We start from the raw sequence: 13566 nt of genomic DNA, 5'->3' as shown, positions 1-13566 counted from the left end.
CATCCTTCAATGATAGCCTGTTTCCAATAAATCTATAAACTCTAGGTCTATGGGCTCCAAATAACTGCTATTAGTGTGATCTGTAGGTGTGTATTACAGAAAAGTCTATGTTTAGGGCTGGCAATTTAGGCCCCGTATCTTGCTGCTTGATAGTTCAGATTCAGAACTAGTTTGCTTTATTGCTCTTGGTTTGAACAAGGCCTTGGAGTTTTGGCTGGGATACATTCATTAGAAATCAGTTCACCCTTCCTCTCAAGTCAAAGTATGGCTTTGAAAAGATCCACGATTTTAAAAAATACAGTGTTTCTTCTTTAAACCAAGATACATTTCTTTCAGTGTCACAGGGACTTAATTCCTGTCTCACAAATTAAATTCAGTAAAACTCACTATAGTACAACTAAGCTTAGTAAGGATTAATAAAGAAAGCTGGAAAAACATTTTTATACCCCATTTTTACTTTTAATAAAGATGCAATTTAAGCATATTCTGACTTGAGTTTTCTTCATGTCACGAAAACAGTTTTGTTTCTGTTTTTTGCCTAACATTTCCCAGGTCATCTATTTTTCAGCTTATCTAGCCTTAGTAGATCCCACGCCTTAAAAATAATGTACCTTTAGAATTAATATGCATCCTAACTAACCTCAGTTGAGTTTTAAGGATACAGACAAACTAGTCACAACTCACGAATTAACAGATGACAGAACAAAGATTGAGCTATGCCAACTGATGTTACTGATGTGAAACTTTATTATTGCCACTCACATTTACCAGGGTTGTTTTGCAATGAAATATTTCAGTCACAAATACAAGGAAATTCCTTTTTTCCTTCCCTGCCTCGGTCCTTTTCCTTTACCACCTCCTTCTTGTTTTCCTTTTTTTCAACTGAGCTTATATTCATGAAAATGTTTTAAAATGTTTCCTTAAGTTTCCTTAAGTAATTTCTTTTGGGGACTGTCTTCTCATTGAAAGATGTACCTTGCAAATGAGACCTCAAAACAAAATATTCTCCAAAGGGTTTGACTTGACAAGTGTGCCTGACTTTGTACTGTAGGTTCATGGATTAACTGATGCTTCCAATTCCTTTGTATTCAACTTGAAGCACAATATTGATGAGTTCGTTTCTGGGTATAAAATCCTAAGATGAAAAGATAAAGATCCTCCCCCACTCACTGCCCACATGCTCACCCAGCCAGTGTGGAACTAATTCCTTCATGTGGTGCATGCCAAAAATGACAACTGGAAAAGCTGCATGAAGTAAAGAACGCTCTAAGTTGTTTATACAGAGTTTATTAAGAATCCCGTTATGGGCACTGAACATAGTCTTAGGAAAGAGATACACAACAGTAAATATTAATGAGCCTCAGTGTATCTCTCAATACAAGAGATATTCTATACTAGTCTTCCAAATCTGTGTAAATTGAAAAAAAAATTACAGACAGTGATCAGGAAGACCTGAGATGAGATTTTTGTTTTGTTTTGTTTTAAAATCTGTGAGGCAACTGAAGTTATAATGGTGAATGTGGTATAAAAATCTCATTAGATGAACTGACATCCCATGTACTGAATTGTACCTACAATGAGTGAGAGTCTTTTGATCTGTAAGGTCATGATGGATCATGCTACATGTATGTTCAGATCTATTCAAGGTGGAGCAATGACTGTTTCTATTTATACTATAAAAGGGAGTATAATAGCTTCAAGCCTTCTTGCATAAAAACTTCCAGAATTGACAGCATAAAAATCTTTTCCATTATATGCAGGTATATTGGCAAAGTCCCTAGGACCTTCTACTGAGCAGCCTAGGCCAGGGAAAAAGTGACTTAATCTCTCCTTAAGAGAGCACACCAAACCATTTCCACTTTGTCTACAGGATGTGACCTTTATGTGCCAGAAATCTATTCTTATGAATTATAATTTAGCTAAGGATGTCTTGTCTACATTTTAAAAAAAGAAGGGGGGGAGGGAAGGAAGAAGAAAAAAAGGAGAGCAGGTGAAAGGAAAGGAAAAAAAAAAGCTTTGTTTTACACAAATTGCCTATTAAGATTCTGGTTGGATTTTAGAATAGTTCAGGGGTAACGCTAATTAAACTCAGTTAATTTTGCCTTGCAATTACCTTTCAGTATTTGCCTAGGTTGTTACAACTTGAAAATGATTGATAGTGATGTCTTTGAAAAGCACGTTTAAAAATCCACTTCCAAATTTTTTCTAATCGTCAATTTATGCAGTGTTCATTATGCAATGTAAGAATATAGAAGTGCTTGGTACAGTGCTTAGGCACCTACTATGTCATGTGACAACGGCAATTATCTCTTTTGGTGACAAATGGAGTCTTTTCAGTGATTACCTTTAAAAAAAATGATAGCCAATTAAATAAAATTCTGTGACATTTCAAAGACTGTTAATCACAACCAAATGCTTTAAATGTCAGGATGCATTGAAAATTTTGCTGCTAAGTGATGAATCACTGAGTTAATTGTAGTTCATCATAAGGCCCTTGTCATTGTTATTATTATGGAAAACACTTTCATCACTCTCGCTATTCAATAAAAACCTAAAGTTCTAGACAAATATGAGAAGATATTACTCATCAAAGCATTTGAATTTAATCTCATTCTTCAAAATATTTGAACAGATAACTATGTAGAATAATGCAGATGCATAGAGTGTGATGTTTTAGAGTAAATATATGAAGGCATTCCCCTTTCCTTCATTTCCCTTTTAATATACCTTGTCTCTTTCAAAATATGTTGTCCATATGAAGAATATATCGCTTGACAAAGTAACTTCATCTTTATGAGAAAATATTGGATCTAAGATCATACTAATGAAGGAATCCCACTTTAATAATTTTGGTTCCGGTTAAGAGTAGAAAAACTGTCACGACTGAGGAATTTTAAGGATAGACTGCCTTGCAGGTATCACAGACTAGAGTCTCCACATAGGCAGTGACCAGAATATAGCTAACTCTGTAAACCTACATTAGTTTGCCTTTAAGTGACATGTTTCTATTACTATTCACTGAGGTTCCCATTTGATCAAAAGGAAACTGATCTGGAGGAGAGCTGCAGATAATATAAATGATTGTTGAGTTATATTTGTGGGTGCGATTACTCAGATATAGAAATGTGAAGGCAGAAGAAAAGAGGAGAGAGAGCACTGCTGGAACCCACCGTCCACTCCCTTTCCTAATGCAGGCATGTCAACAAAGATGACATTTTTAGAAGTTGATAACTCTTTCTAGAAAAAGGGTTTTTAGAGTTTTGGGAAGAACAGTGAATATGTAAGGGCGAGTAGACTGCAGAGAGCTTAAGGACTGAGCAGTTGGCAGCCCAAATCAAGCTAGAATACTCTGAATACGTTTTATTGAATCCAGAAGCATCAGAGTCCCTGCAAGGTAATTAAACTTTATATTTAAATATTTCCCAAATGGGACCACCCTTTTTTGGGCACTATTCATGACAAATAGGCTGGTGAAGGTGGGACAAGGTAATTATGCTTGGATTTCTCAGTACTAAGAGAAAGGTCGTTGAATGAGGCCTTGTCTGACCTCAAAGTTGGTAATGTACCTGAAAACTACATAGTTCATTTATTAGCATGTATTGAAATGTTAGCCCAATTTATAGAGAGCTATGTGTAACGCCCCAGTTCATTGATCCTTTCAAAGTTATTTTTAGAGTTCATACAGAGTAATTAAAAATCAATTTCCAACTTTGCATTTTTTTTGCTAAAAGCTGGATGTTTCACCTAAGTTCCTTGAACATACAAAATAACACAAAGACAAATAAGAACCTATTCTGCAATAAGAGCAGATGGAGACACATGGAATCAAAATTAAGGCACCAGCTCCAGAATCAAGAGATCAAAGCTTATATTATGATTTGGTCCAATTTACTTGCTCTTTGACCAGGAGAAAATCCTGTTTGTGGAATGATGACGCTTTCTTCGCAAAGGATATGGTGATTGCTGTCTAAGTACTTGTGCTCAAGTACTGCAGTTCAGCAGCTTGAATTACTTATAGGTATTCATTCTGAGTAATAGCAGAGTCTGAGAATATATAAATATTAACTTGGTTCTCTCAGATCAACATTTTATGAAAAATAACATATGGAATGTAATCCTGAGTGAATATAAATGCCATTTGAATAGTCATATGTCTCTCTAAGTAGTGTATCTTCTGTACTTTGCAGTGAAATTATAATTCATTTCTCCTTTTTGTGTAGCTTGGTCTTTTAAAATTATATTTAAATCAAAGCAAAGCCTATGTAGATGCATCAGTACGTATCATGTATCTAAAAGTGGGGAATATGCTTTTAATTTGGAGAAGTGTTACATAAATGTGTGTTTCTTATTTTTCAAGCTGATAAAATGGGGATATGTAATGAATCCTGATTCTATTACACAACTGAAGCTACAATTCAGTAAGAATGTAATATCTATGATAAAATGTTTTCAACCTGAGACTTTTTCACCTACTTCTAAGCATGCTAGAGATTTGACAAGATCCATGTTTATCCAGGGCGACCCTATCTATCTTCATCTAACAGAAACATGCTGTAACTAAATGATTGTTTCCTTTCACAGTTCAATCACACAGGACAAGGAAGTATATGCAGCCAAGCCATAATGTTGATTACTGATGGAGCTGTGGACACGTATGATACAATATTTGCAAAATATAATTGGCCAGACAGAAAAGTAAGTACGTTATCACCCTTATTTGATGGAAAACCCAAAGCTTCATATCCAATATAAAGTGTATGCCTATTGAAGAGTCAGTAACAATCTTTCTAATGATCTAAAAATGATTTTGGGTAACTGGATGTTTCACTAATGGCAAAATGATGCTTATGTGATATTGCTCAAGGATAGGGATGGCCTTTTACTGTAGTAATGAACTTAGGATAATAAGATATTAAGGAAATATTTCCTTCCAGGGTACATTTTTGACCATTATATAATGCTTCCCCTGTAAGACATCATTAAACATGAAAAAGCTTTTCTTTCTCCCAAAATATTAATAATTCAATACTTTTTGAAGCTAAAGAGGGGTACGTATCATGGGCAGTGACTGGTTTACTCTGACTGGAGATGGAGCAGGTGTAGTAGTCGGTATTTTTAATTTCTTTCTTTGGCAGAGTGAGGGGCAGAGTTGGCATTTGGTAAGATTTTATTAAAAATGTATTTGGTTCTATTGACCAGTATAAAGAAATTTGCCCAGAATTAAATTACCTTGTTATATAACCCATGGATGTTATATGGTAGTGCAGAAATATCTTGGAATTTTCCTGATGACAGAGCTCTAGTAGGCCTTGTGTTTGGATGTGAAATAATTTCCTTCTATGTTTTAATCATCTGCTAAAGCAAATTTTGGGACTTTTTAAGGAAGTTTTTGTAGTTTGAGATACCTGCCATGTTATATGCCTGTGGAAGCAGCAACCTCACTCTCCAAAGTGCAATTTGAGCAAGTAATTGATTAATATGAGGCTGCTGCGTGGGGTTTAAGTATTCCGCAGGAAAAAGTAGTAGTTTTGATTTGTAGTTTTTAGTCACATTTCTCTCATTTATAAAATTACATTTTTCTATTCTCTTTTTTGTTGTTTACCTGAGCTAAACCTCAGCTATTAGCAATCAGTGAGCAAGAGAAAATGGGAAATGGTAATTCTTTTACTGATCTTACGAAAATGTTATATCATTTACTGTAATTTCATGTGGTAAAAATGACATACAACTATTCTATTTTTTGTTGGTTAAGAGTTTTTTTATTTAGCAAATGTAGAGTAATAACTAACTGCTCTCTGAAGATCTATTTTTCTCTTCAGATACCTAGCCCACTCCTCTTATGTAACTTCATTCTCTAAAAGAAGAATGTTCATACTTTTTGTGATTTTACTGGGAAATGCCAGGAAGTCTGTCATCTTTAAAAGAATGCAGGGATGCATCGGTATTTTCACATATTCTGAGGAGATCTGTAATACTTTTGATGTGAATTGGTGCTAGCCTTTGTGTGGTGGAAGGAAGGAGGAAATTCAATATTTAATTAATGCATTAAGATGTAGAACTAGATATTATGAGGGAAGTTATACTGGATGTTAACATTTGTCCATTTTGGTATTTATTGTAGTTAATTGGATCACATCTGAATTAGTAATGGCAATATTGCTGAAATATAACAGAAATATTTGCCTCTACTCTGTGGCATACAAGAATCACTTCTTTGAAATGTGGTGATCAACTAGTTACAAGTTGGAGGAGAATACATGACCTTTGATCTTTTTCTCCCTACTTTTCTTTAGTGCTTTTCACTGAGGTTATTTGTTGTTGCTATGAAAATATCTCCTGCCTTTTCTTACTTTCTATTTACTGTTGAAAATGGGTGATTCTTCAGGGGTTTTTACTGATTTTTCTGTTGATAAATTAGACATTTGGGAAGTTAGGGCTTTATAAAATATATTTGCCTGTTGAAATTGCTGAATAATTCTGGAAACAGTAATATACTTGAATTGTAGCTTGTTTTTCAGATATTTAAGTATTCAAAATGGAATCTGTTTTTATTAGAAAGGTCATATGTAATGTTTGTCTTCTTAAGTAAATAAGTGTAACTCCTTAATATTATATGGCTTAAGTCTTTTGTCAGCTGGCTATGCTCATATAAATGCCTGGTAGTTATAGAGTCTCAATATATCTCTTAAATCCTTCTTTGTATTCACACTTATTTCTGAACGTTTTCCAAGAAAAGCAAGGCAACTATAACCTCATTGTGAAATTATTATTTTAATAGCTGCTTCTTCAGATCACAAGTGCAAAACATTTGTCACAAAAACAACAGGCAAAATTTCTCTTTTTGAGTAATTCCCAGATGTTTGCATTTACTTTTATCCCTATAGAAATGGTTTGAGAAGTGTTAATTTCAGCTATAGGCTTCAATACTTACTTTTAATACTTTAGTCAGTTAAATCCTGTAACGGTTCAAGATTTCCATGATCAGATGATGTATGAAGAATTTCCATTAAGCTATATATAAATTTAAACAAATTAAATAGAGAATACGAGGAATATGACTGAATCTAAATTATCTTTGGAATTTCAATCACTATTACTGGTACCTTCCCCCACCCCCTAATTTTATCTTCTTTCCAGTTTTGATATGATTGAGTAACTTTGTAGGCTAGCACTAGCTCTGTTTTATGAAAACATTACTCCTTTTTTTCCACTGGAAAGGAGGCTTAAACGTTTGGGGTGTTTTGTTTGTTTGTTGTTTATTTTGTTTTTGGGTTTTGTTTTTTTAAAGTCTTGCAGCCAGTCTTACCTCTCTTATTCAGTCAGAAAGTATCTGATTTCAGTTCTTAAGTCCTCAAATGTTCCATAAGAACATTTTGCCTTATCTAGCAAACACTGATGTCTAAGGAGATTTACAGAATCTCTCAGAAGGATGTGCCTCTGATGTCTTGTATTTTCTTATACTACGAAGTTACTTCCTATCTTAAGACCAAGGGGAAACTCTATTATATGAAATCAGTAACGAAAGAATTATCTGAAACAGTCAGCTAGTATTTTTCACAAAACCGTGTGCTGTGTATCTTTCATGTGCAAATCAACAGCTATATCTGAGATAACAAGACAGCACAACTGTTGCAATAAGCAGCAGGACAGGTTTCCCTTTGGGTATACTGCTGCAAAGGCTCAGCATGAAGAATCCTACCTTGTTAAACAAGGATATGGTGTTTATGGAGTGGCTTTTACTTCATATGCAATATTCTACCAAGCTCTTGTAGAATATTTAATGTATTATACAGTCTTCTAAACTGTATATTAGAAAATATGTAGGAAAAAAAGCAGTTTGTCCAGTTTTCAGCCTGAAATGTTTCAGTATGAAAAATGTAAAAGATTTCCATATGTATGCTTTAATGCATTAGAGCTTTCAATGTTCTTTGTTGCATTTGTTCTTCCTTCTATAAAGGAGGAATTATTGAAAACACAGTATCCCACATATTTGCAATGTCAGGGTGCCTAAATGTTATGCATGCGGTGCACTTCAAGATCCCCTGCTTTTGCATTACACCATCTTTATTCTCTTCTAAAGCCATTTTTTATATTTATAAATGACGCCTTTGAAATGGTTAGTAGGTTTTTTTCCTTGCGTTTTTTGTTCTCTATTCATCTATACATTGCCTTCCCATCTTTCTTACTGCTTATGTTTTTCCTACCATTTTGATTCTGTGGTGGACAGTGATGGACAAAGTGATAGCTCTAATTGAGATAAGTTCTTTAGTTCTTAAGTTTGTTTACCTCAGTTACCCCGTCAGCAAAGTACCTATTTCAGTTATGTTTTATCTAATGTTAGATAATATTAAATATGTCATCATGTATTGGGTTTACATGGCAAGGTTTTGGCAGCAGGGAGGCTACAGGGGTGGCTTCTGTGAGAAGCTCCTAGAAGCTTCCCCTGTGTCTGATAGAGCCAGTGCCAGCTGGCTCCAAGATGGACCTGCCATGGGCCAAGGTTAAGCCCATCAGCAACGGTGGTATCACCTCTGTGTCAATACATCTAAGAAGGGGGTGAAAGTTGCTGTGTGACAGCAATTGCAGTCAGAGGGAGGAGTGGGAATATGTGAGATCAGAAGCTGTGCCAACACCATGGTCAATGAAGAAGGAGGGGGAGGAGGTGCTCTAGGCGTGGGAGCAGAGATTCCCCTGCCGCCATGGTGAAGACCATGGTGAGGCAGGCTGTCCCCCTGCAGCCCATGGAGGTTAATGGTGGAGCAGATATCCACCTACAGCCCATGGAGGACCCCATGCTGGAGCAGGTGGATGCCCGAAGCGGGCTGTGACCCCATGGGAAGTCCACGCTGGAGCAGGGTCCTGGCAGGACCTGTGGACCCATGGAGAGAGAAGCCCACACTGGAGCAGTCTGTTCCTGAAGAACTGTGCCCCGTGTAAGGAACTCATGCTGGAGCAGTTCATGAAGAACTGGTGGGAAGGACTCAAGTTGGAGAAGTTCATGGAGGACTATCTCCCGTGGGAGGGACCCCACGCTGGAGCGGGGTAAAAGTGTGAGGAGTCTTCCCCCTGAGGAGGAAGGAGCAGCAGAGACAATGTGTGATGAAGTGATCACACCCCCATTCCCCATCCTCCTGTGCTGCTCTTGGGGGAGGAGGCAGAGAACTCAGGAGTAATTAAGCCTGGGCAGAAGAGAGAGGTGGAGGGAAGGTGTTTTAAAATTTGGTTTTTATTTCTCATTATTCTACTCTGGTTGGATTGGTAGTAAATTAAATTAATTTTTCCCCAAGTTGAGGTTGTTTTGTCTATGATGGTAACTGGTGAATGATCTTTCCCTGTCCTTATGTTGACCCATAAACCTTTTGTCCAACTGAGGAGGGGAGTGATAGAGTGGCTTGGGTGGGCACCTGGCATCCAGCTAGGGTCAGCCCATCACAAGTTGCCGCAGAAACATCTTGTTCTTTTACAGAAAGGAACAAATTCTTCATGTAAGTGTGAAAGCTTTGCCAGTGTGTCAGTGGCAAGCTCTAAAAATGGAGAGTAAAGACATACTTTCACCATGTAAATAACAATTCGTATTTTATTATTTTTTCCAAACCATCCATATATTTGCAAAATATAGTCTTTTTAAAAAGAGATACTGTGTAAACAGGGATAAGAGTACTTTGTTACATATCATTGTAGATGTATTGTGCCTGACAACTAATTAAAAAAACTACTTCTTTCTGATAATGTATTAAATAAAAATCATGTTGCAATGATTTTGAAATGGAATAATGTAGCTCCAGTTAAATCCCCAAAGTAGCTTAAATGAAGTAATTGAGGTTTTTTAGGGGACATCAGCCTGATTTTGTGCATAAGCTAGAGAATTATGACCATCAAAAGACAATTTAAAATTATCTTCTGGACTGTTTCCTCGAAAGAAGGAACGCTTTCATTTTACTGTTTATTTTATGAGTCCCTATCTCCCTTACCAAAAAAACCACTTCCCCATGTTTTCTTAATATCTTCTGCTACTTAAAATGTAAATCTGGTAGATGCTATTTTTATAACACACTATGTTTTATTTGTATGACTAATGCTCTAAGTTGTTAAAGTCCATTTCCTTTTTTTTTTATGAGTCCATACATGCAGTCTTGCACCTTAAGGAGCTAGATTCTCACACGTTATAAATGAGTTGATGCTATGTACAATTTTTTTCTCATTCATAAAACTTACATTCAGTATTTTCATGTTTTTGTAATTCATTCATGACAGTGCTGCCTCATGAAGTACCAAAAAGAGAACAATTAATCTGCAAGAATAAATCCATCTACACTGCCATATAAAAGTCCAGGTTTTCACCATGTAACAGGAAAGATTTGTATTTAAAAAGAACAGTACCAAGGAAGTGTTTGTTTACAATTACAGCTATGATATAGTTGCAATGCTTTTTTCAGGAGAAAGCCTTTAAGTCTCAAAATATTTTTTTATGTCATTTGGAACAGGGAGAGTCATGCTCTCTCTGTATATTATTGCTTCTACTATTATATTCAAATGTACTATTAGAAATCAAGCAAAATACTGCACTTACCTACTTCACTAGGTACCTTATTCTAATTTAAAAGCATGAAAAGACATTGTTGTGGGGTGGGGGGGCAGGCAAATGGACATGACTACAGGTAAAATAGATGGCCCTTCGGGTTTGCTCCCAGAAAGTAGTAACACTAATTGTCTCTTTTAAATAATACAATCCTACTTCCTCTTTACTGGAAAATTCTAGGAAGATTAACCTTCTAAAAATGAAATTACAATGATATCAGAGATTATATCAGAACTTCAAGCCCTGTAATGCTCTCTGCTGAAAGCCATTTTAGTCACTTATTGAGAATTAATAAACTTGGAACAGAAAATATCTACTTAAATAATATTTAACATATTTTGACATTTTAAATATATCAAGACTGGTCTCAGTATTTTGTGACATTGCAAAGGAAAATAATATAGTAAATCCTTTAGTATAAATGCATGAGGAAACACTTCAAAACCCTAGTGACTCACCAGCAACTCCATGAAGTCTCATGAACCTTCTTCTCCACTGGCTAAAATGACCAACTGCCTGCATATTTTGCAGCATGGGTCTTTTTCTCTCCTCCTTTTCCCCATTGTTTTTTGTAGCTATCAAGTTCTATACTTCTATAAAGTCCATCTCCTCATTGATTTGGAGAAGCCCAAAAACATTTATTCCATGACCATGATTCAAGGCAGAGTCTAAAATCCCACTGAGATCAAGGGGAAATATTTATATAATTGAAATATATAAGCAAATATTTTTGTGACATTTCAGTTTGGATACAGTCTTCTAGTATTCCTTTTTCATATGGGTTGATGCAGCACTCAAAAGTGGTCAAGGATGATGTCATCTTTGTGAGCTGTTGTGACTTGCAACATCCAGAAATGGATGTTCTGCTCCTTTAGCCTGAGAGCTCTTCACTTTGTGATATTGTACCACATGCAAAATCTGGAGAAGAAAGCAGAAGAATAGTTGAATCAATTGAACTATATCCTTCCCTTTGGGTTTGTCCTTTGATCCTGAAAAGCCTTTGCTTTCATAATTATCTGAAATAGCTATATGCTATGGTAGATATATGCAAAAGCAGAAGCGATAATCCCTCACTACTTAGTAAAGTGAAATGGAAACCAAAATCCCACCTGAAATTTCCTCATTTTCTAGGATCAAATCCAGCTAGACAGGCCAGAAGTCTCTCCTGAATTTTGTCTCTGTTAATAAGAAAGAAGGATGATTGTACTGTAGAATTCATTCTTCCCCCCACCCAGTTAAAAGTACCCCCACGTTCAGTTACCTTATTCATTATTCTGCAGCTTTTCACTTACTGGGCAAGTAACAGGGAATAGAACTTCCATCTGTCTGTCTCATATTATTCTGAGGGCTCTGGGGAGAGTTAATTTTGTATGGGAGAGAAATATTTTCTTTCTGCTTATGAACCATTACAATAAGGCAGAGGTTTAAGATGGTTTCTGCCAGTACGAAGACTTCAAGTAGGGTGACTATAAAGGATAACTGGAATAACAGTTTTATTCCTACTGCTAAATGGTTAGATGCAGAAAGACCTAACAGCTAATGCTGGCTATGTCTGAACAGAACTGTTGAAATTAAAAGATAAATGGTTCCATGACTTTTAAGTATTTATACCTGCTTTTGCACCTGATTTATATGAAAAATTTCACAATACTTAAAATTATATTTACATCCAGAAATTAGCACCTCAAAATTTGCTGGATTTAGATTTGATTTCATAATAATATACTATGTTTGCAGACAACAATAATCAGTTGATAGCTCCTTAGCTATGTGGGACTTTAATGCATACCTCTACAGGATCGATTTTTTTTGTACATTTAGTAATATATGGCATTATGCTTTCTTAAATACTTAAGAAAATACTTGGTCATTACTGGTGACTACTGGTAACTTAGGTTACTAAAGACCTTTATTTCGATCCGCTCATTTATATTGGAGATCTGTGAAATAAATATTTAATTTTAATAATTCAGCATTTTATGTTTTTTACAAAAATCTATATAGTGAGTTTAAAGATGACCAACAATCTATTGGCTTCAACTGCTGTATATGAAATGAAAGTCTGAGCTTCAGGTATATGTAAAATTCCCCAAACATTTAGATTTTGCCATAGAACAGGAAAGAATGCTTTCCTTACCCTCCTTTAACAAAAGAAGATGAAATCATGACACGTTTCCATTTTCTTTGTCTGAAAACTGCCCTAAAGACAAACATGAAATCAAGTGGATGCTGTGAAAAGAGGCTACGAGACAATGGGTAGCTGTGTTGTGGCATTGCATTGGTGGCAAATAATCTTTTTCATGTCTGCTATCCACAAGGTTACAAACCTTTCTCCAGGTTTTTAAACAAGTCTCTGTAGCTTAGGAACCTGCTGATGTTGGCAACATGGAACATTAGTACAGCAAATTGAATGTCTCATGTACGATGTTGTCTGGATGTTATTAAATTGATTTTTTTCCTAAAAAGATTGAAGTACTTTAGAAGCGGATGTTATTACTGCTACACAAACCGTATGCTTTATAACTGGTTATCTCAAGAACAAAAGAAGGTCCAGACACTTTATAGGCCTTTCAAGCTATGACATAACTTACATTAATTAGCTATCTTTTTAGGCTGTAGTCCTAGCTGATTGCCCCATCTGTAGATTTTGCTTGTGAAAACAAACAAACAAAAAGTTTAAAAAAAGATTATTTTCTTCTGCGCTATTACTTCTCCCTTTGAAAGAGCAAACGAAGCAGTTGTGTTTCTGTTTCAATGAATGCCTTTTTCTTTTTTTTTACTTTTTGTCAGAACTATCAGAATGCTCTCTATGAACTGGTCACTAGTATTTCTACTTCTGTTTTTTAATATGACACTCAAAGTAGTTAAGAATTATTTTTTAGGCTAATAGTTTAATTTGCCATGAAGAAACTTTTTCTGCAGTGCTTAAAACCAAGAAGTGGGGAGATGTTTTTTTGTGAAGATAAGGGTAATTGAATCTTATCCTC

At 35.6% G+C, this 13566-nt stretch overlaps 1 protein-coding gene across 2 annotated transcripts in view; it reads left to right on the top strand.

The window, feature by feature from the left end:
- Positions 1-13566, top strand: part of CACNA2D3 (calcium voltage-gated channel auxiliary subunit alpha2delta 3) — a 491034-nt gene that overhangs the window by 241595 nt on the left and 235873 nt on the right. For both annotated transcript variants that reach the window (XR_010373325.1, XM_064453883.1), the window contains exon 11: positions 4582-4695. Coding sequence is in view for 1 of the 2 variants with exons in the window: in XM_064453883.1 (XP_064309953.1) it covers positions 4582-4695 (114 nt within the window). In the remaining variant the exon portion in view is untranslated. The remainder of the gene's footprint in view (positions 1-4581; positions 4696-13566) is intronic.

The sequence above is a fragment of the Phalacrocorax carbo genome, chromosome 6 (genome assembly GCF_963921805.1).
Source record: "Phalacrocorax carbo chromosome 6, bPhaCar2.1, whole genome shotgun sequence".
NCBI lineage: Eukaryota > Metazoa > Chordata > Aves > Suliformes > Phalacrocoracidae > Phalacrocorax > Phalacrocorax carbo.
Note: the sequence above shows the minus strand (reverse complement) of the source record. Positions and strands in the feature narration are given on the sequence as shown.